The 23,982-nt window shown below is 33.4% G+C and overlaps 1 protein-coding gene across 1 annotated transcript; it reads right to left on the bottom strand.

Moving 5' to 3' along the window:
* Window positions 1-8,376: 8,376 nt before the first annotated feature.
* On the bottom strand, window positions 8,377-9,321 carry LOC133174900 (uncharacterized). The gene has a single exon (XM_061309997.1). The coding sequence runs from the start codon at window positions 9,319-9,321 to the stop codon at window positions 8,377-8,379; it is 945 nt and encodes a 314-aa protein (XP_061165981.1).
* Between the last annotated feature and the right edge of the window lie 14,661 nt (window positions 9,322-23,982).

The raw sequence follows: 23,982 nt of genomic DNA, 5'->3' as shown, positions 1-23,982 counted from the left end.
TGATCCCTCTTCTGAAATTCCCAGTAGTCCGTGTTTATGCCCTCTTCACAGATTGTTTATTGTTTTGAAATCGATCACTGTAATATTCACCCTTTTCCTTGAGATTAATTTGATAAATAGTCTTTATTATATTTATTTAGCAGTCATCATTGAATAAACAGAATTCATTATTTGCACAGAATTTCTTATTCTGTCATGATTCTTTCATTTTTTGAATATATATTTTAACAGGTTTAATTGTTGTTTAAAAGCCAGTTTCTAGATATTTTCAGTAAAGGTGAAAGAAAATTAACATTTTTAAGCAAAAGGTCAGTATAAAAAAATGTTGATATGATTAAGAAGAAATGTATGTTATAAACTTTTTCAGTGAACTTAAAGTGTCTTATACTTATTAGCCGAAGGCTCAAGTGAGCTGTTTTGATCACATTTTGTCCGGCGTCTGTCTGTCCGTCTGTCTGCCTGTCTGTCTTTTTTTAAAAACATTTTTACTTCTTCTCAAGAACCACTGGACCAATTTCAACCAAACTTGCCACAAAGTTTCCTTGGGTGAAGGGGCTGACTGCTATGTCGAGTGATATTAGGTCTAGAACACAAACTTTGTCTGTACTTAAAACTAGATACATAATATATGTTATCCTTTGTAACACAACCGCACTTGAAACCTTCTTATTATGTTTGCTCAAAATAGTCCCTAAAGGTTTATCAGAACAGTCACAGAGGATCAGTGTTTTTCTATCTGTGTCAGTTATACTGAGACTGAGATAATTCCTAGGTGATTATTTAGACAGATCACATATCTAAATTTCATATCCATCACCATCTCCTCCTCATGACCACAAGCTGTGAGATCCCAATTTTCCGACACAGTCCCACGAAAACTGACTCTGATATATTCTCTATAGCTGTCCTACTGGCAATGATTAAGGAGGGATTCATTTCTTCTTATAAAGTGTGTCTATTAAATCAGTAGTTACCATTATAAATAAATTTATTTTTTTATCTAAAAATTAAAAAAAATAATCTTCTATTAACAGAATGTTTTGCATTTATTTATCATTTGTTTTCAAATTTCCCATTAATTTTTTTAAAGAAATAAATGAAAGGACTTTATAAATTTGTTTTGAGCCACGTAAAAAGCGTTGAAATTGTTAACAAACTGTACTGATTCCGAGAGTGTATACACTTTCAGAATTATATATTGCTCTCATTAAATCTTGCACTTGTGAAGTTCTAATGGTGTCCACTTTCACGAGGAAGATTTGAAAACTATCAGGTGCTATAACTAGTATATAAAGTTCCTAATACGTCGACTTTTATTGTAATATGTAGAATTATTGTTCGATATTTTAACCCTGCATTAGTGTCAAAAATAGTCTCCAAGCTGGAAAACACTCTAAAAAATGATTAAACTGTATGCAGATATGTAGACATGTGAAAAGTTAATGTCTCTTCTTATAATACTTGTATATCTACTTGTAGAAGTTCCTATCCAAATATCATTTTCATTTTTCTCTGAGCGATACAAGTCACCAGACACCTGATACTATTACTTATAAAGTTTGTTACTGACTGTCTACAGAAATGATCAATCTCATACAGGACGAAGCGAAGCCGAACCGTGCGCGAGATTGATCGACCCGATATATTTCTGTAGACAGTGACAAACCCAATGTGATTTCTCTTCTCGAGGATCTTAGTGTGAGAGAGAGACATAAACACAAGACAGGCCCGTAGCAACGTTTATCAAAAAAAGGGGGAGAGAAACATGAAATCACATGAAATTTATGTAGCTTTTTATGCTGACATTTAATTTCTGTAGATGTTATGTTGACATCAAAGTTTTAACTGATTATATTGACATTAAATTTTAGTATATGTATGAAAATGTTTATATTAACATCTGTCCAGGCTTTGCAAGCAGTGTCTTTCCATTTATTTAATTGAAATTAATTCATGACACTTCATCTCCCCTAGTCTTACAAAAAAGTCAGTCTTTCAGAGCCCTTTATCTGTGTTGATATATTTAATATTGTCTCTCTTGTCCAGAAATTATGCAGCTAAATAAAGAGTTTATAGCTCAAAACCGAAAAATATACAGGCTTTTCATGCTTATTGTATGAAGAGTGTGCTGATGGTGATTTATCATCAAAATTAGTTACCTGTACTGTATACGTAGCCAGATTTTAACTCTTATTTTGAATGGTTAACAAAATATTGTACAAAGAAAAGAATTCTTTGGAAGTGCTCAGATGAGGTAATATTACATGATGTCATACTGTAGAATGAAAAAGGTGAAAATAACGAACAGTGATCGATCTCAAAATATCTATAAACAATACAAATCTGTGAAGAGGACATAAAACACGGACCCCTGGAAATTCCAGAGGTAGGATCAGGTGCCTAGGAGGAGTAAGTATCCCCTGTTGTATTAATTGTAATAATCAATATATATTTAAAATTTCTGTTTGGATTATCATGAACAGCAACTTCTTTTTTACCTTAGCCTATTGTAGGACTGAAATCGAGGTATTCTTGCAAAAACTTAGATCCTGTATCACCATAGAAAATTTGAAGTTTCTTTGTCATAAGCTTTCAGATGTTATACACACTCTAAGGTCTGACAACAACATCCATTCTAGGTTCACCTTGAGTTTGTGGAAAATAGTCTGAGACAGACTGTGATAAGTATCCTGATCATGTTCTTGTGTACACGCCTTTCATGCATTACTTATTTAATCATTTAAGTATCTAAAAAAACTTGAAAACTATAAATACTTGTTAATTTGTTAATCATAAAGGTGTGTTGAGTATCACTAGAGAAAGGAGGATGTCTTTGTCGCTAGGAAATTTGTAGCATTAGTTGAGGATCAAATTACCGGATGATAGCTAAGTTGGCATTCGTTCTAGGTGAAAATACTGGATGATTATAGAAAATAGCACATTATTTTTAAGATTATGTAATGCTTTTGAACTCTACCAATCGATAAAAAAAATAAAGAATACTTAAAAAATTCACAGTTCAATCATATTAGCATTTGCATTTGATAATTCAAGGATTTTGCCAGAAAGTTTAATCTTCATATTTTAATCAGTAATGAATTATGATAAAATGGAAAACTCTTACCGCTGCCTAAAGTTTGCATGGAATCTAAATTCAGAGTAGATTTTTTAAGTGTCTATAAATTGGAATCACTTTACTGTCATAATTGAAGGACTAGTGCTTTCAAAAAATATCTCCAAATAAGGCACTATTCTCGAAATAATTCATTGACAATAAGAATATCATTCAGATTTGGAGAAAAGAAGCCTGACGTACATAAGTTGACTCTAAGATCGGTTGGTGAAGATGTACAGTTATCTCATGGAGAAGGTTGTTAGGTTTTCAGAGTTCCAATCATTAACATCCAATTTAATAATATACTTCGGTCGCTAAGTATGATTTCAATGTGAAGACTGTGATGTGCACAAGGTTGTATGCCTCGAATCTTTGATTTATCTCCATCTTAAGATGAACAAGATAGGCGGCATTTACAAGTAAAGAACCTCTACATCATGAAATATATGGAGATAACGAACAGTATTCAAGCTCAAAAGTCCATTAAACATTACAAAATAGGTGCAGAGCAAACACGGACCTCCAAAACATCAGAGGTGGGATCAGGTGCCATGGAGGAGTGAGCATCCCCTGTCGACCGGTCACACCCACCGTGTGCTCCTTATCATGATCGGGAAATAACAGAAAAATCCGTCGATAATTCAGTATGTAAATAATGGCCTAACAATTAGTATGAAAAAGTCAGTCAGCATTTGACTCAGTGGTCATTGTATCGACCATAGAGCTTACGAAATGATGACTTTAAACGAGACTGCTGATATTCTTGTTTCATCAACTTGTTTGTCAATAATTTATCTCGTTTTGAAAATTGTACATATATAGAGCGTGCTCTTGCGTATCGAATCAACTGAGAGATATAAACCCCGTATGCAGGTGATGAAGGTATATTGCTGCATATGTAAGGGAAGTTGACGATTGAAAAGTTAAAGTCATCACGTTTATCATAAAGCTTGGTTGTTAGATTACCATTAACATCTTTTTCAAGGTATATTGCTGCATAAGAAAGGGAAGTTGACGATTGAAAAGTTAAAGTCATCACGTTTATCATAAAGCTTGGTTGTTAGATTACCATTAACGTCTTTTTCAAGTAAAATATCTAAATATGAAACAGATGTGTCAAACTCTGTAGTATCTTTTATCTCAAGCTCAACGGGATATATCGTATCGACATAAGAATGGATATAACCATTGTTAATTGACAATACGTCGTCGATATATCTAAATGTCGAGTTGAAGGCCACAGCAAGTGTTTTCTTCTTATCATTTATAAGATTTTAGACAAATTCTGCTTCATATGAATACAAAACAGGTCTGCTAATAACGGGGCGCAATTGGTACCCAGGGGAATTCCAATAGATTGTTGGAAGGCCTGGTCTCCAAAAACTACATAGATATTGTCAATCAGAAACTCAAGCATTTTTTAATGTCAACTGCAGAGTACTTGTGTGTACAATCAAAATGTTTTTTTAACAAAATAATTTTGCAAATGACCAATGACAAGGTAAGTAAATTTACGAGTTCCATTTTTATTGAAAAAGCAGATGTCAATGATATCAAAAAGCCTGGATTTTAATTTATCGTGGGGAATGGTTGTGTATAAAGTTGAAAAGTCGTAAGTTTTTAAGCTGTTGATTTGGTAAAATCTTGAGATTTCAAATTTTCGTAAAGTTCCTTGGAATTTTTGAGTATCCACTTCTGATTTACACTACTTCTCGAATATATTGTTGCACAGTTTTCTTGAAGTTTCCCCTTCACTACTGTTAATATCTTAGTGGGGAGTAAAGAAAGAGGCTTGGTTGAACATTTTCTGGAACCCGCAATGTATCTTTGTTTGTAAGGATTTTTATGAAGTTTCGGAATCCAATATAGATATGGTAATTCAAATTCATTTTGGTTGTCTGGAATATTAAAATATTCAAAACTGACATATGATTTTGAAGAATTTCTTCCTTAGAATGAGAACTATGAGTAGAAGTTGGATTACCACTTGTAGAATTTAATCCTAGTTCCTCTTAAATATATTTAATATAATGAGCCTTATAAACAAAGACATTGTTGTTACCTGCTTTGTCAGCAGGAACCAGTACGTACTGATCATGTAATCTATCTAATTCTTTTCTCACTTCTGGATTATTGAATACAGAAGGTCCTTTTTTCATATCTGGCCCATCGTCTGGCGTAATCCTCTACAGAATCCATAATATTTATGAAATTCCGACGCCAGTTGAAGGATCGGGGTTCCCTATATTTAGGACCTTTTAAAATTAGTGATCTATTATTATCTCATTATTAACTATATTAACGTCACCAGTAATAACGTGTCCAGCAGGACTATAGTTATAGGGTGAAGAAGAACATGAACACGATGGAGGAATATGTTTCAGATATTCGATATCCAGGCCCTGTAAAGTTTTTTTTGTAATTAAAAAGTTTGGAAGCAATAGTCGATGTATATTTGTAGGAAATACAAGGTGTAGTCTTTAACTTGAAATATAATGGAATACAAGACTGGACCCTTTTGTGAATAAGAATATTACTTATATTAACCGCGTCAATTCCTTTGTTGGCATATTGAAGTTAAGGAAAAAATGGACTGTTTTAGCTGCTTCTTCTTCAGTAAAACATGGGGGTTTAAAAAGCCTATGATTTGCAATATCCATAATCACAGATGCGAGCCTATATTCTGGTGTCGAGGAATCAAAAAATGGACTTTCCTTGACCTTTTCAAGAAGACAATGTAAAAGTTTCAAAGGGACAGAGTAAAGTTTGGTGCAAATATGATGTAGACCTAACTGTTGATTTACGTAAGGTAGTATTGAATCAAAAGAGACATCGTGTATTAAAGGTTTATTGTAAGACCGATGCCCACGACTACGCTTACGTCTCTGTGTATGGTTAAAACGTTCCACACGCTTTGAGCCCTATGTATAGATCAGGTAGACCGCAAAATTCGTCGTCTAATTAAGTATAAAAACAATTGCCTAACCATTGGTTTGAAACATGTCAGGCAAAACAAGACCAAATGAAAAGTTGTATTTAAAAACAAGGTCTTCATATGACCTGAGAATTTTAGGAATTCTAATATAAAAATCAAGGCTTTTGAAATCCCTGTATCATCAATGACTTTAAATAAAGGTTGTGACGATTACTCCTGGAAAGCCAATGTCGACTTCAGCTGCGTCTCGGTTAGCAAGGTTTCTTGGGGTGAAAATGTTCAATATTACCCTCAACTACATGAAATATTGATATAATGATATTTTCATAAAGGGAAGGAAAATCCATAATTTTGTCGCATATCTGAGATATTTTTACAGAGAATCATTTTTATTCTATGCATCAATTACGGTATTTCACTGTTGAAGATCATGATTATAACAGAATCAAATTATGATAGATAACCAATTTGCAATTGCACAGTATGCAAAAGTTTTATTTGAGAATAATTTTTTTAAAGAGTCATAACTGAATTTTCATCTTTCTTTCCTCAGACAAATTTAGATTGGGGATTTTGGTTTGTATTTTTGTGTCCTGAAGTTTTACTTCCACATTCACCAATTAAATATATGTAGTCCTAGATGTTGAACTTTTGTAAAGTGTAGAGCGGAACAGGAACACAGGACTGTTTTTGATTAATGTTTATTGTGTGAAATAATAGAAGATTGTACATAAAGTGCTTGTGCAAAATATGAATATACAATATCACATACAGCGACAGAATCTAACATCGTCAAAAAACTATGGTGCTATTAAGTTATGAGATATTGAAGCGTGCTGGAGAATTTTCACTCTTGACTTTAAACAAAGAATATATAAATATATCTCTAAATATTCGCTTTCTATTAATAAATAATAAAAGTATAATAATATACCATATTGTAGGTGTGGTTCCATCTCTAATTAATGAAATTCACTTGTTTATGTATATTGTGTTTATGTATGTTTTTGTTAGGGATTATCTACAAGTGTGAATCCATCTTCAATTAATAAAAGACTTTACTTATTTAATTGTTTACGATTCATAAACATAATTATCTTTTGTGTCATGAAATATAGGAATTTATCATAAATCTTTAAAGATACTGGTTAATAAACTTTGTCAATTTTCTATTCCGGAGTAAAAAAACTAAATGATTTTTTTTTGTATAAATTTTTCATTCAAACAATTATTAATATAAATCTAGAATGCATTGATATAAAAGCAGAGTGTCAATAAATCAACTTACTATCAGTGATTTTATAAAACACTAAGACAACTCTTTCATCAATGATAATCTGGACGTTCTGGACAAAAATATAAATGATTGGGTATTTTTACTCATTTTTTTTTTAAATTTATTTTCCGCCATTTAATTACAATAAGTATGAAATTATATAACATTGTTCTTACTTATTGTAATTAAATGGCGAAAAATAAATTTTATATAATTATGTAACATTGCAGATTTTTATTTAACATTCACTCACTGATCCTCTGTTCTCTCACTTTTTGTTACTAATTTATTTAATCAATTAAGGTGTACTTTTAAGTTTTGTGTGAGTTATTTGTGTGTAAATCACAAAAACTTGTCACGTAGGCATATTTCATGAAGCGAGCTATGCCTACGTGCAAGTCTGTGTGATTTACACACCAATAACTCACACAAAACCTAAAAACATTCCTTATATTTACATTTTACATGTTTAAAAGCACCAAAAGGATACTCAATGTTTGAATTATTCGCTGCCCTATATCGTTATATTTTATTAACGTCTCTGTAGCGTCATTGTGACGTCACTTTAGTGCGAGTTTCTCCATGCATATTTCTACGCGTGAGTATACACGAAAATGGCATTCAAATCAATTTCACAATTGGCTTAGTAGAAAAACACAGCAAATGTAAATATTGTGAAAAATTTATGATTCTTGAACTTTAGAAATTTCTAGATAGGGTTAGGGTTAGGGTTAGGGTTATTAATTTCAGGTAGCCTTTGAACCTTTTTGAATGATTAATATTTTATCAGACCTATCTATGGACAAAAATTTATGAAAACAAAAATATCACAAAAGCAAAGCGTCATTCAGAAAATTTGATATGAGATAAAATTATACTAGATTATTATAAACTGTAGAAGGTTAAATTTTACAAATATCTGTAATTTTCTGAAAACATTTACCAACTGCGTTCTTGAAATCCCGGTGTTCTCATTTCTGTTGCTGTTTCTGTTTGTATTTGGTGATATGGCTTTTGTCTGAGAGATTGTTGGAATGAGCACAGATCATCCTAGAGGTTCCTTGTCACTTGCTGACAAATCTGCAGAATCTTCCAGGATATGTCCCTGTAATCTAAAGGTATAAGTTGTCCCTGATCATAGTGAAATAGGGTATGTAGATCATCTAGAGCTGTTTGTGCTCTCAATGACTCTACGTATCTATAGCACAAGACCTCTAGCATGTGCAACATTATAAAGGATGGGACATATAATGAAGTCCCATTGTTTTGTAGAGAAGAAGACTGTTGTGCCGGTACTAATTCATTGATGTAATTGATTCTATTCTCGAGTGTGATATAGCATGCTATAGCTTGTCTCATCTTTGTAGACCAGGTCTGTCCCCCTACAGCTTCAATATACTTCTCTGCATCTACATTTGGCCTGTTCATCACATATGGCTGTGCTAATGTGACCTTCATCATCTCTATAATAGATAAAGCTTCCATGTATCTAAGTGTCTTGTAATAATACATGGCTATGTACATCATGTCAGTAATACAACCAAATTTGGCTGCTAATTTCAGCATGTGATGGGAGATTTTATTAGCTTTATACCTAAGTTTGTTTTCATGAGAGTAAGTCTCCATATTTAATATAAAAGCAGTTTGCTGTAGGAAAGAAGCTGCAAGTCTCTGTAGCATAATGACTTGATACTGTGTCAGGAGGGGTGAACTTATCATATGTTCTAATGTCAGTAGATACTTCATACAATCGTTTAATTTGAGTGACGAATTATAGGTACGTATTTCATAAAAGAGTTCGACATCAAACTCAATCTCAGAAATTAGAGCGTGTTCATTTGTACAGATGGAGAGTCTGGGGTTATGAAGGACATCAATAATGTAGGAACTGATGGAGGTAATGTATAACAGGGACACAAAACCCTTCTCATACAACCCATACAGTCTGATGAATAATAGTTTTTGTGCTTCACCATAAATTTTACTCAGAAACATGTTGTTATTTGGAATGAAAAAGTTAGGACAGACACCCTCATACAGCCATTTAAGGATGGTTCATTGTATACACAATTTTTTTTTCTGCAAGGGAGAAAGAAATTCTCCATTCATGGTCTTCATGTCTTCCTAACTTATGTCCAATTGCTACAAAGTGACATCCATTTTTTACTATATCATCAACAACATGAGGCTGGGGCCATGAGTGACATCTGTCTATCCATGAGGAGGCAGATGGAGGCCAAAAGTCACAAACAAAACAGTGGGCTTCATCATATTTTATTTCTCCATCAATCCCACTAACGCAGGGTCCATGTGGAGTGTCATTAAATGGTGATTCAGAACACTTGCTCTGTGTATACTTAGAACTAGATCTCTGTTGTTCATTCTAACACAGGCCCCCTCGATGTCTACGTACCTGCTTGGTGACAGTAAATATAACAAAGTAAATCCTAGTGGACTACCAGAACAGTCACAGAGGATCAGTGTTTCTATGTGTGTTTTGTAATATTGAGCTTGAGATAATGTCCAAATCACACGGTGATTATTTGGCCAGAAGATAGTATCCATATCTGATCCTTTCAGTCTAAATCCTTCTCTCTGACTTCCACTCAACATTTCACTGTTCTCATCACTTGTTCTCATTTGATTTTCCACCATTTCACTGATGTCCGCCAAATCTCTCCTCATCGCCACCAGTTGTGAGGTACCAACTTCATCACATAGTCCCACGAACAATGACTCCGATATATGTTGTATAGCTGTTTGACTGTCAATGATTAAAGTCAATTTTGTGTATTTTATTAGTATAGTATGCCATTTTTTAAAATTAAAAATACCTTTTATTAATAAATTTATCTATTTCTACTTAAGAAAAAATATTAGTGTAAATTCACTCGTAATCAAAATGAATTGTTTCCTCTGATCATCAGAACATAGCTTGCTTCTTCATCTAATCAGCGATGGCTAAATGTTCTTTCTACGTGCTTCATTTAATTATAAAGAATATTCTATGTGCACAGTCACGTCAGATTTCATAAAAATTAAATTTGATTAAATAATTAATAAAATTATTGACAAAATTAAATGAAAGAAACTTGTAAGATTATTTTTTGTGCATCATGGTTACTGGAAGTTAATAAATATGTCTTTTCGTGTACAGGCACATGTTCTATATTTACATTAACTTTCAGTACCTATGATTTGTTTTTGTTCTAAGAATTGTGAAAATGCACTTATTCAAATAATGCAGGTGGTTTTAAGAGTAATATATTGCTGTCAGTAAAACTTACACATTTGAAGTTGTATCAGAGTCCATTTTTACAAGGAAGATTTGAAAAATTTCAGGGGTTATAATTAGTGCAAAAAATCACACTATATTTACTTTCATTTTATCTAAAGTGTTATCTTTATTTGTCATTCATGATATGTACAATTACAAAGTTGGAATGGTATTTATTACCATCTATTGCATGTTTTCACAATCATTGAACAAATATTCAGTATATTATAAATAATTGAAAGTTCGTTTCTAGAACAAGAGATTTTTATTGCCTAGGTAAGCATCCCCTGTCTAAAGGTCACACCCGCCATGAGCCCTATGTATTGATCAGGTAGAAGTAGTAATCCGTAGTCAAATTAAGCATAAAACAATGGCTTAACAATAGGTATGATACATGTCAGTCAAAATACGACCAAATGATTTATGTACAAAAAAATGTGCAAAGTGACCTCCATTTTCTATAAAATCGTGAATCATATGAGGCCGGGGCCATGTTTTCCATCTGTCTTACTGTGAGATGTCAGATGGAGGCCAAAAGTTTGTTAACAAAACTGTGGGTATTATAGTATTTAATTGTTTAGTAATGTGTTGTGTGGAACACCTTTTCTATCAATTTAGAACTAGACACATAATGCATTCTATTCATTCTTTTTCTCTGTCTTAGAGAAAGAAATTCTCCATTCATTGTCTTCATGACTTCCTAATTTATGTCCTATTTCTACAAAGTGATATCCATTTTGTACTATATCATCAACAGTATGAGGCTGGAGCGATGAATGGCATATGTATATCCAGGAGGAGGCAAATGGAGGCCAGAAGTCACAAAAAAGAAAATAAGCAATAGACATGATCATATTCTAATGTTGCACAAATTCCACAAACATAGGGTTCCATGTGTAATGGAGTGATGTGATGTTACAGAACATATGATCTGTCTGTATGTAGAACTAGATATAAATTGTGTGTTATTCATACAGTGAAACAATTTGATATATATTGTATGTTATTCTTTCAATTTCTTAATTCTTTCTGAATTCTGCTGTCCATTGTTTGGAGACAGCAAATATAACAAAGTGAAGCAAAGTAGACTGTAATATCAGTCAGGGAGGATCAGTGGGTTTTTTTTCGTTCTTTGATGTTTCTTTAAACTTGTATCAATAAAAAGCTCATAAAAATAACAACATGTGCGACGTTTGACCCGAGACGAACAGGTGGTCAGTAAGGTGTCTACAGAGTGTTCCTTGAACAGGTTTGTAATAAAATATAAAATTTAAAGATTTTTCTCTCTTCTAGTTAAAAAGTTTTGCAAATAAAATTATAAATAAAAATAAAATAAAATTATAAAATTAATGCAAGTGTTTTTTGTAGATGGCAACAGCATTCGGTTGTCACCCCAAGGCAATTGCAATATTGTTCCACAAAAAGTGGGCAACCGGAGGTACTGTACGTGTACATAAATTGGTGTATTCAACATTTAGTACAATCACTGTATATAGAGTTGTTGGCGAACTCATAAATTAGCACTATACATGTCCTTGCCGTATATTGTATTTATAAATGATTTCTTAGCGGTATTCATGAATTAGCGCGTCGTTGTCTGCGCAAAAGCCGCTAAAATATGAAGCCCGCTTTTTTAAGTACATATACAGTATGTTGGTCTAGGTATGCACGACAAAGCACTAGGAGATAAAAAGGTGATATGATAGACAAATTGTCTTATATCATTTTATTTTTGAATGGAAGACCGCTCTTGTTACAACATCACTGACTACCACTGGCAACCACCAGCTTCATATCAGAGCAAAAATGGTGAGCAGTAGATTTTGAAAAATTGGTTTCCGGGCATGAAGGTCAGTTGACGATCTTGTCATTACACTAAGATATTTGCCAGTTATACTGAATTAGGCAAGAATGGATATCAATATGGATATCAGATTCACAGGACTCGATTTAGCAAATGTTCAATAAAATTATTGAGCTGCGCGTTTGCAATTTTATCCAGTGTACCTGTAACATGGATAAAAAAGAAATATATTTTTATGTAAACAATTTGCGAAGAAAGGCAGTATACACTTATGACAGTATTTTAAACTAATCTACTGATGCAGCCAAGAAAACAAAAATATTGATGACAAATAGGGTGCTTTTCGTCATGGAAGATTTAAGAGCAGTATAAAAAAAAATTTTCCATTTCATCTTTTTATGTTTGTTTGGACTTGCTATTTGGATATTATTATCGGCACTTCTATTTATTTTGATTTTTTATGAATAGAATAATTATCTGCCAATTATGCGAAGTTGCACTTCTGACAAAATAGAAAGATTAAAAATACTTTAAATAAAGGGACATCTACAAGTACGATGCTGAATTTTATATCCATCAAAATTGTTGAGAAATTTTCCTGGTTCATATTTCGCAACATTGTCAAGATGAAAAAGGTGAAGATAACGAACAGTGATTGGTAAAAAAAAAACTACAAACAATACAAATCCGTAAACTGCCCATGCCATTATATCAAAGCACTTGTAACACAGAATTTAGCAAATAAGGATTTGTATTTCATAGGGCTTTTTAAATGTACTTGCATAATGTTAATGACGTTATGGAAGAACAATGCAAGTACTTATTCCGATACAACAGGAAATTTAAGTTCAAAATACTGATGAGTTTCAAATTTTATCATTCTCTTTCGTTCGTTGCTTTACGCTTCCAAGTAATTTCAGTACTTTGATTACTTCAACTACTATTTAAAACGGCCTGGTCACAGTTGCATATCCGTTTTGTATGAGTTGCCGTTTTGGTATTTATTGCCATTTAGTGATATCACCTATTCAAAATGAATAGGTGATATCACCTATTCGAATAGGAAATATCACTTATTTGAATAGGTGATATCACGTTTTTAAATTGGTGATATCACCTGTTGGAAATAATATCACCCATTAGAAACCTATTCGAATGGGGGATAACACCTATTAGAATTGAATAAATGATAGTACCTATTCGAATAGGTGATATCAGCTTTTCCTTCTGAATCGGTGATATCTCCAATTCGAGTAGGTGATATCACGTATTTGCATTTCTGACAACATTAAATAATGAATGCTACCTTCCTCAAGGCAATCTATCTTCAATGCAAAGTAAAGAATGGAATTTTAAATGTCTTTCAAAGAAGTTTAAAGTGCTTAAAGAGGGGGAGGGGTACTGTTATTAAGGTATAATGTATATGTACACAAAAAGGGCCGTAGAAAAAAACCGATTTGCATATGAAAAACTAGATTTTTAGTTACCCTTAGCAAATTCGGGTTGTCCTTTTCCCCTGTGTTATAGTCTGAGACATTTCAAACACCATGTTATCGATCCCTGTGAAGTCATATGAATTTTACCTGCAGTCAGTTTTGCGTTATTTACTGAAACCTTTCTCTCCGTTATTATTATTTATGTACAATGGAACTGAAATGTTTATTTTCTGTGTAAAGTAAGTACACATGTATATGCAGTACATGTATAATATTGGGAGCAGTTGTTATTTCATGCATAATTTGAATAGGTGATATCACCTAATCGAAAAAATGATATCATCTATTCAAAATAAATAGATGATATCCCCTATTTGATTTGAAATGGTGATATGAGCATTTCGAATTGGTGATGTCATCTATTTGTTTTGAATAGGTGATATTACCCATTCGAATAGGCGATCTCACTATTTCAAATCAAATAGGTGACATCACCTTTTAAGGTGATATCGCTTATTCGGATAGATGATATCACCAATTCAAATTAAATAGGTGATATCACCTATTCGAAAAGTTGATATCACCTCTTCGATTAGATGATATCACATAATGGCAGTAAATACCAAAACGGTCCCTCATAGTTTTGTTTACAAATTTAAATTTCTACTTTTGTTAAAAAAAATTCAGTTAATAAATTAAACTGTCTTGAAATTCTTAAATTTCAATGAAACGGACATTCTTCATAATTTACATCAAACATCTTTGTTTGTAAACATTGTTATTGCTCACGTTTTACCGGTTTGATCAATTTGTTTACTTTGCACACATCACTGTACACGGAATGACAATACAAGTGAGATGGATTTGCTTTCTCCCTTTTTACTGCGAATTTTCTGTATTATAGTTTTGAATTTGTTCATTAAAACACAAAAAAATTCTCCACTTTCCTTAAGTATTTAGGATAAAGTTTACTTCGTCGATGTGCCAGGAAATGTGTCAATCAAACGCGTCCCGAAATTCGTAGCTTTAACGATTTCCAGATTACAGAAGTTTCTTAACACACATTATAACAACCTGGTGTGAAATGCTCTAGCAACATGTAGGTCATTATAATATACTGTAAATTTTGAAAATATTTACTTGAAATCTGTGTCCAAGCACCTTTAAGACGATGCATATAATGCGTAAATGTCAGTGTAACTGACCATGTACGAAAGTGCATGAAGGTGGAACAGTCCTCTGAAAAGAGAGATAGCTTCTCATCAACATAATGCTTAAGAACAAATGATACAAACAAACCTTTTTTTCAAAAATGATGAAAATAACAACTTTAATCATGTTGATATAAGTTAATTGAATAAGTTTTGTGTGAAAAAAAAGTAGGTTTAAAAAGATTGCATATATTTATATAAGGTGGTTGCAAAAAAGGTAGAATATTGAACATCATAGAAAGTTCACAATTTCTTAACATTTTAGAAATGTGATATTTTCCTCATTTACAACCAAAATAGGTTCAAAAATATATAATAGTCCAGGCATCCATTTTTGGGTTTGTATCATCTGTCCTAAAGCGTCATTTTCTCTTCCCAAAAGACAAGAAAAAAATGATAAACTTCATTATCTTAACCTATACACATGTTTGAGATTTATATAAATAATTTATTGATTTCATCGACAAATTTCCTGCATTCTCATTTCTGTAGCTGTTTGTATTTTGTTGAATGGTTCTTGTCTGAGAGATTGTTGGTATGAGTAAAGAGCAGCCTGGAGGTTCCCTGTCACCTGTTGTAATAATATACATGGCTATATACAGCATGTCAGTAATACAACCAAACTTGGCTGCTAATTTCAGCATGTGACAGGAGATTTTCTCAGCTTTATATCTCAGTTTGTTTTCATGTGTGTAATTTTTCATGTATTATATAAAAGCAGTTTTTTTGAAGGACAGAGGTTACAATTTTCTATAGCATAAGGACTTGATACTGTGACAGGAGGGGTGAACCTATCATCTGTTCTATTGTACGTAGATATCTCATAGAGCTTTTTACGTTAGAATTATATAATGTGTCATGGCTGTGTATTTCTTTACATATGTTTACATCAAACTCAGCCTCAGAAATCAGAGTAGTTTTATCCCTAAAGAAAGAACGCTTGGGGTTATGAAGGAGATTTATAAACCTAATGGAGGGACTGTGTAGCAGGAATGCTAAACTCTTCTCATACAACCCATAAAGTCTAATAAATAAATGATGTTGTACGTGCTTCACCATGAAGTTTAGTTAGAAACATGTTGTTACCTGGAATGAAAAAGTTAGGACAGACCCCTTCATACACCAATTTTAGGATGAGTTTAAAAATCCTCCAGAAGATTTTGTGGACACCAATGAGGTATTGTGTTCTGTTGAATTACCCACAAAACTGCTATCTTCCTTTGATAGGAACACAGAAATTTATCATCATCACCTAATCCGTTGTTTAACTATTTCTGTTAAAAACAATTTAAGTAAGCCATAAGTCGGAAACTGACAATGGTTCATTGCATACACAAGTTTTTGTTCTGCCAGGGAGAAAGAAATTCTCCATTCATTGTCTTCTTGACTTCATAGCTTATGTCCGATTGCTATAAAATGACATCCATTTTGTACTTTTTTATGAACAACATTAGGCTGAGGCCATCCTAATCAATGATTATAAATATATTTGATTGGTTAATTTTGCTTGTGGACTGCAGCAAGTTTTCAAAAAAAAAAAAAAAAAAAAAAAAAAATAGAAAATAAGGCATTTCCGTATGGTTGCAAAGACCACATAAATAATATAGGAAATCTTTCAAACCCACAGTGTGCGAATGTGAGGGTGATGGGACTTTTTAACAATACACCTACAGGCCCCGCCCCCCCCCCTCACCCCCACTTTTTCTGAGTATAGTACTTTCTTAAGGCAAATTTTCCTTTACATGCTTTTTGACCCCCCTCCCCCCCCCCACACACACACTTTTTGTTGCTGTAAGGTTGAACACTGGCAATTTTTTTGCTTGTCAGATTTTCTTTTGGAAGTTGCCCCCCCCCCTCTCCACTTTTGAAATCGTTGCAACAGGCCTGACCCAGACGTAAGCGTAACGGTCATTCAGGAATGTTTTTTGTATTATTTGGGAGCGAAATATTTTATACTTTTGATTAACATCTTAATGCAAACTTTAATTTTATCTATTTTTTATCTATTGCCGAAAATTTCAACTTTTTCCCTAGAAATTAACTTCTGTAACGATAAACTTCCGTAACGATTATTTTCCCAAAATTTTATTTTTATATCGAATTCATGCGAGATTTCAAAAATCATACTTAAGCGCTCTATACTGAACATCAGAAAACGAAAAATTCGTCAAATTCAGCGTTATTCAAAAAATGATAAGGCCTGTTCAAGCATTAACTTCCGTAACATTACTTTAAAACAAATGGTATATTGAAATTGTCGCAAAAAAATAACGATACCAGATTTGTAGATACATGTAATTTCTTTTCAAGTGTACTGATAGATTCTTTAGTGAATTATATTGTTCAACTGGCTATTTGAAATACTTATTTTTCATGTTATATACCCTGCATTGGTTCTTTTATCGTAGAATGACCGATTTAGATATATCGATGTGGTTTATCAATTAACAATATTTATTTTCATTTACACGTTGATTTTCTACATCCAATTGAACTTGAAATAAAAGACACCATCGAGTCTGACACATCCAATTCGTGTTTGAATATTTTACTAGATAAAGATGTTGATGCCAAACTAACAACTGCAGTTAATAATAATTAATGCAATGACTTTCCAGAGAAGCAGTGATGCCCGGGTTAGGCAAGTTTTACTGTTTTACAACTTCTGTGGAATATACTTATTTTTTTATTCTTTGTTCTCCTTTATTTGCGTATTTTTCAGATTTTTACCTATTTGTTATGAAATTTCAAGGTAATGACATTGTTTTAAAACCTTAAAAAGCACTTTAAAAATTTTTATATACTTCCTTTTTATGAGTTATTGATAGGTAGTTCTCTCTCATTCTCTCTCACACACACACACACACACACACACACACCTACACACCCTCACACACACACACACACATACACACACACACACACACACACACACAGGTTTGACAAATTGACAAATTATATTCGTCAGACAATAGCTACACATTGAATTTGTTTCACATTAAAAAGATTATCTTAAATTACTCATTTCCAAAGTTATAGAGGTTAAAAGGACAAGATAGGCTAAGACCTCCTTTTGGCCCCTGCTCTGGGGTATCTTTTAGAATGATGCAACAGTTTATCAATGAAAACCTAGCTGTTGTCACCCCCTGCCACAAAATAAGTACTGGTTCTAAGTTATGGGATACACAGAGGTCACAGGAAGGTAAGAAAATATGCCATTTTCCGAATTTTCTAATCTGTATGCAAATTTTCATCGATTTTAACACATTTTGTTTCAGAAAATAGAGAGCACAAGCTTGCCTATCTGCCAAATTTATATATTTCATACACTAGCATCAGATGCATCTTATATATAAAAATCTCAGATAGGCAAGCTTGTGCTCTATGTTTCCCGAAGTCAAAAGTATCTCAAATTTGACGAAATTCCACCAGAATTGAGGAAATTCGGGAAATTGGCCTACTTCTGCACCCTCTTGTGGCCTTCATGTAAGCTTTATATCAAAATTAGTGCTAGTGTTAAAACAAGTATCATTTTAAGTTCCTAACTACAAATTATCACAATTTTAACTGTTTTCTGATTTTTACATCAAATAAGGGGTCAGATTCGGCTGTTACCATACCTTGTCCTTTCAGGGAATTTTAAAGCATTTTTTTCAATGTTTGAAATTACTAGAACCACTAAATCATCTTATCAAACAGGGGCTGGCTCTTAAAATTTTAGATCATTTTAGCTCACCTTACCCCAAAACTTCATTGTCTTGATTTTAAATGCCAACAAGAGACCCATGGGCCATATTGCTCACCTGAGTCAATATGGCCCTGCTGCTCTTCATCAGCAGCTTTTTTTTCTAGTAAATATTCCTATGTAAAACTTTGTTCTCTTTCGTGACCCCACCCTACCCCCAAGTGTCATGGCATCAGACAGTACTTGATTTAGCCAAGGCTTGTTGGTCAGGTCGTTCAATAGAATTCTTGTGATTACTTGATCTTGGAAACTTCATACTACCTTAACTGTCAATTTGAGGAGTAATGGAAACATGCTTAACACCCAAACAAGCCAGAGCGTTGGACCTGATGTCATTATTATCATATTATACATTACAGGTTACATAACATTTGGCCATTCTCGAATGCATCATTCATGTCCAGCAAAACAGCAGGAATGAAGCTTGTAATGTCAACACTAAAGTATTGTCGAATGTCTTTATCAGATTAGTTTATGGATATTTATTTTAAATGCATAGTAAGTCTCTTTATCCCACCTTTCGATTTTGGGAATTTTTATGCCCCCGTATCGAAAATTCGGAGCTATATAATTTTTGCCCTGTCCGTCCGTCTGTCTGTTTTTCTGTTTATCTGTTTGTCCCCAAAAACTTTAACATTGCTCATAACTTTTGATTGGTTGGAGCTATGGCTTTCATATTTCACATGTGTATTCCTTGTGAAAAGACCTTTCTTTGGATACCTTCATATTTGACCTTTTGATCTTGACCTTGGAGTCTGACCCAGTTTTACAAAATTTTACCCAACTTTAACCTTGGCCATAACTTTTGAACAGTTGGTGCTAAGGTTTTCATTCTTCACATGTGTAATCCTTGTGACAAGACCTTCCTCCTGAGACCAACAACTCTGATCCTTTGACCTTGACCTAGGAGTTTGACCTACTTTTGGAAAACTTTAACCTTGGCCATAACTTTTGAACAGTTGGTGCTAGGGTTTTCATTTTTCACAAGTGTAATTCTTGTGACAAGACCTTCCTTTAGATACCAACAACTTTGACGCTTTGATCTTGACCTTGGATTTTGTCCTACTTTCAGAACACTTTAACTTTAGCCATAACTTTTGAACAGTTGGTGCTAGGGCATTCTTACGTCACATGTGTATTCCTTGTGACAAGACCTTCCTTTGAATACCAATAACTTTGATCCTTTGACCTTGACCTTGGAGTTTGACACTTTTGAAAAACTTTAACCTTGGCAATAACTTTTGAATGGTTGGTGCTATGGCTTTCATACTTTACATGTGTTATCCTTGTGACAAGACCTTCCTTTGGATATAAATAACTTTGACGCTTTGATCTTGACCTTGGAATTTGACCTACTTTTGGAAAACTTTGACCTTGAACAGAACTTTTGAGCAGTTGGTGCTAGGGCTTTCACCTTTAATATGGCTCTTCCTTGTGACAAGTCCTTCCTTTGGATACCAACAATTGTAATCCATTGACCTTGACCTGGGAGTTTGATCTACTTTTGGAAATATTTAACCTTGGTCATAACTTTCGAATGATTGGTGCTTCGGCTTTTATATTTCACCTGTGTATTTCTTGGAAGAAGGCCTTTCCTTGGACACCATTAATTTTGACCATTTGACCTTGACCTTGATGTTTGACATACCTTTTGAAAAACCTTTAACCTTTTCCATATCTATTCAATGGCTGTTGCTAGGGCTTTCATATTTCACAGGTATATTCACTTTGCTATCTGTAGGAAAGGCAATTTTAAAATATTTCCATATTATAAGATGCACAATGACTGTGAAATATCCAGAGTAGCAAAGGAGGACTACTTTATTAAATTATTAGACCCAAAACTTAACAGAAAATAATTGCTTCAGAGTCATTTTTCTATTAAATTTTCTACTTGTTTTTGAATTTTGAAATAAAATTTTAACTGCTTACTGCCAACTGCTCACTGTTTATTGGCAACTGCCAGATGCTTACTGTCGACTGCTCACTGCTTAATGCCAACTGCCACTGTTCATAGATGATATTGCCTGTTTTGTTATCTTTAATATCTTCAATACTCATGCTTGAATAAATCCTATGAGAGCAAGAATATTACAATAATAACAAAAATTGGTGGATTCGGGAATTTTTAAACGGTGAAGGCGAGGAAGGAATAAATAGGAGGAAGGTGGTATTTCTTCTTAATTGCGAAACATTTAATTTCTACATTTGCAGGTAAATAATTCAATAGCTTTTTTGACGGGGGAGAAATTGAATGCTTATATAACGTCAGAAAAATGGGGGAGGGGGGCTTTAAGTAGGATCCTGAGTAATATTTGTTGGTATAAGCATTTACACCATGCAGAAATACTAATGAAAAATCATAATACAATGCATTAATTTTACTCCATGTAAAAACAGTTGACCTTATAAGGCGAGGAATCAATTTCCGTGCGGGGGGGGGGGGGGGGGGAGGGGGGGGAGACAACCCAACAGAAATCCCTTAAGTTATGTATACATTAATTCGAGTAGTTAGTTTGCAAAAAAATTAGCGATAATTAGCCATATAATCGATCAAAATTTAGGCCCCGATTTAAGAATTGTCACGTACGTATTACTGTGACGTCATATACGACCTTGTACAGTAACTGTATATTATATGTTGGCAATTTATTGGGGACACCCACAACCATCTCCACTATTTTTTTAAAACAAATTACAAGATTATCCATTAAAACGATTTAAATAAGACACGTATAAAAAAAAATCACAAATACAAGTACCTTTCATAGGGTACCAAGTAGCACTAACAGATATTACTAGATATTTTACCCTAGGTAAAAGTGATGTTTTTTTCAGTAATATTTCTAGTATAAATACATATACCAACAAATGTAACCTCCAAATTATGAAGACCCTACTCAGGGTTTGTTCTTTTGTCGTAGGTGACCCCCCCCCCCCCCCAGCTATTGAATTATTTGCCAGCAAGGGAATATGGGAATTAAATGTTTTATTTTTAAAGAGGAAATACAAATTCTTTCGATTTACCGTTCCCTCCCCGTCAAGGTTCCTAAAACAGCATGTTTTGTAAATATTGTAAGAACTACACACGCTAACGCTAATTCCATTTACATATTACATCCATTTGATTCAATATTAATGGGAATTTGGCTATTAAAACTTGTTTGTACGAAAGCCCATTGAGCTCATTTTCGTAGATAAAAAAATATATTTTTCGCGTAATAACGCGAAACTTTCGCGAATAAACGCGAAACTTTCGGTTATAACGCGTAACTTTTGCGAATAAACGCGTAACTTTCGCGAATAAACGCGTAACTTTCGCGTTATAACGCGAAACTTTCGCGAATAAACGCGAAACTTTCGCGTTATAACGCGAAATTATACATATATAGTCATGTTACTCAGGAACCTGTGATCTTGACTGACAGATCAAAAACATGATCGACGCAGAGAGGGACTTCTATGAATTTATAAATGACATTTCTTCAGAAGATGTAAAAGAGAATTGATGCGACAAATGGATAGATTAGTGTTGATTTTGCATTTAATCTCCAAACCCTACTAATTAATTAAATGAATATTCCTTTAAAGATTTTCTTGTTTTTCACTTGTTGAATCCAAGAAATTCTGTAGACCAATTTTTTTTTTCTCAGGAAGATCTCCACTCGTTGCTTTCTTTGAATAAATTGTCAATGTTTTCGTAAGTAATGGTAGGACCAAATGATGCAACCTTAAAATACAATGTTGTATTTCTTCAGTAAGTCTATCGGAGATGAAATATTTGATACGAATATTTGTCATCCAATTTTCACATTAGGTTACTCATGTGATGTGAAACAATTGTTCCGTGAAATACAAATTTACCTCATTGTTGTCAATTTTCTGAGATCTTTTATTTCAAATTCTATATAGAGTGTTCAATCTAATTAAAATTAGACTTGTATTTTTGCTCCTCTACTATACGCTTCAACACTTGTATTGAACACCATTGAGAAAGACAAAATGTGACGGCAAAAAAGATTTAGAAAGAGGAAAGACACATTCAATGAGCTCAATGTGCTTTCGTATGTTTGAATGTAAAGAAGAGTAAATTTGTAATGGGTAATTTCAAAACCAGTGTCCAAAAGTATATTGCTCTTATTTACAACTCCTTTCATAAAGGGGGGGGGGGGATCTTTTTTAATTGAAATCAGGCTTCAAAACATCACAAGACTTTTAAATTCTCATGGAAATGGATAAATGACCTTTAATGTTTAACTTATGTAAAATTTAACATATCTGATTGATAAGTAAATGTTTTTACTTGTTATCTCATTTGAGATTGGTAACAAAATACATGTTATTGATGTAACTATTTTTATTGTTTCTGTCTGTAAACATAACCCCCCCCCCCCCCCCCAGTGAAACAAAAAAATAAAACAAAACAAAACAAAACAAAACAAAAAAACAAACAAACAAACAATTTGTTATGAATTTGTGAAATAACAATTCATAATACCTGTAAAAAAAATGTTGTTTCATTGGTTGGGGAGGGGTTTGAAAATAAATAACCGTTTTCCGTTGATTTGTATAGTGATAAACACAAGTTTTACCAAAATTATAGACTTAACTCTCTTCGCTTTTCCAAATAAATTATGTTTTATGAAAATTCACTTAAATGTCTACATAGATATAAAAAAATCATTCAAATGTGTTCATAAGATTTATTCAAGCATGCGTATTAAAGAAACTAAGATATCAAAAATATATATAAGCAATATCATCTATGAGCAGTAGCAGTTGACAGTAAGCAGTGAGCAATTGGAAGCAAGCAGTGAACAGTTGGAAGTAAGCAGTTGGCTGTCGTATATGGAATTCCATAGACATCAGACGTTTTTATTGGGCATGTTGATCAATCTCCTATGCAGAGTTGTCGTTCGTTTCTCTCTCAGTGAAGGTATGAGCCGATGGTGGAGGGAGTGCATTGCACACACATATAGTAGCTATGTTTTCTATAGTATTCTATATATCGGCAAAATTATTGGGAGGGGGGGGGGGTACGGCCGTAACAATGGCTGTCACGTGCCGCCCCCCCCCCCCTTCCCAACTGAAAATGTGTAAATTTACATCGGGTACGGTATTCAAAGAATACGCGTTGGGGCGGAGAACCAGGACAAGGCCGGGTGGGTGCAGACCTTTGTAAC

Source organism: Saccostrea echinata, unplaced genomic scaffold (assembly GCF_033153115.1).
Source record: "Saccostrea echinata isolate AGI-Se365-2 ecotype Australia unplaced genomic scaffold, CSIRO_AGI_Sech_v1 ptg000060l, whole genome shotgun sequence".
Classification (NCBI taxonomy): domain Eukaryota; kingdom Metazoa; phylum Mollusca; class Bivalvia; order Ostreida; family Ostreidae; genus Saccostrea; species Saccostrea echinata.
Note: the sequence above shows the minus strand (reverse complement) of the source record. Positions and strands in the feature narration are given on the sequence as shown.

Excerpts from the sequence above, each read along its gene's own strand:
- LOC133174900 (XM_061309997.1), bottom strand. The coding sequence starts at position 9,321 with ATGTTTCTGAGTAAAATTTATGGTGAAGCACAAAAACTATTATTCATC.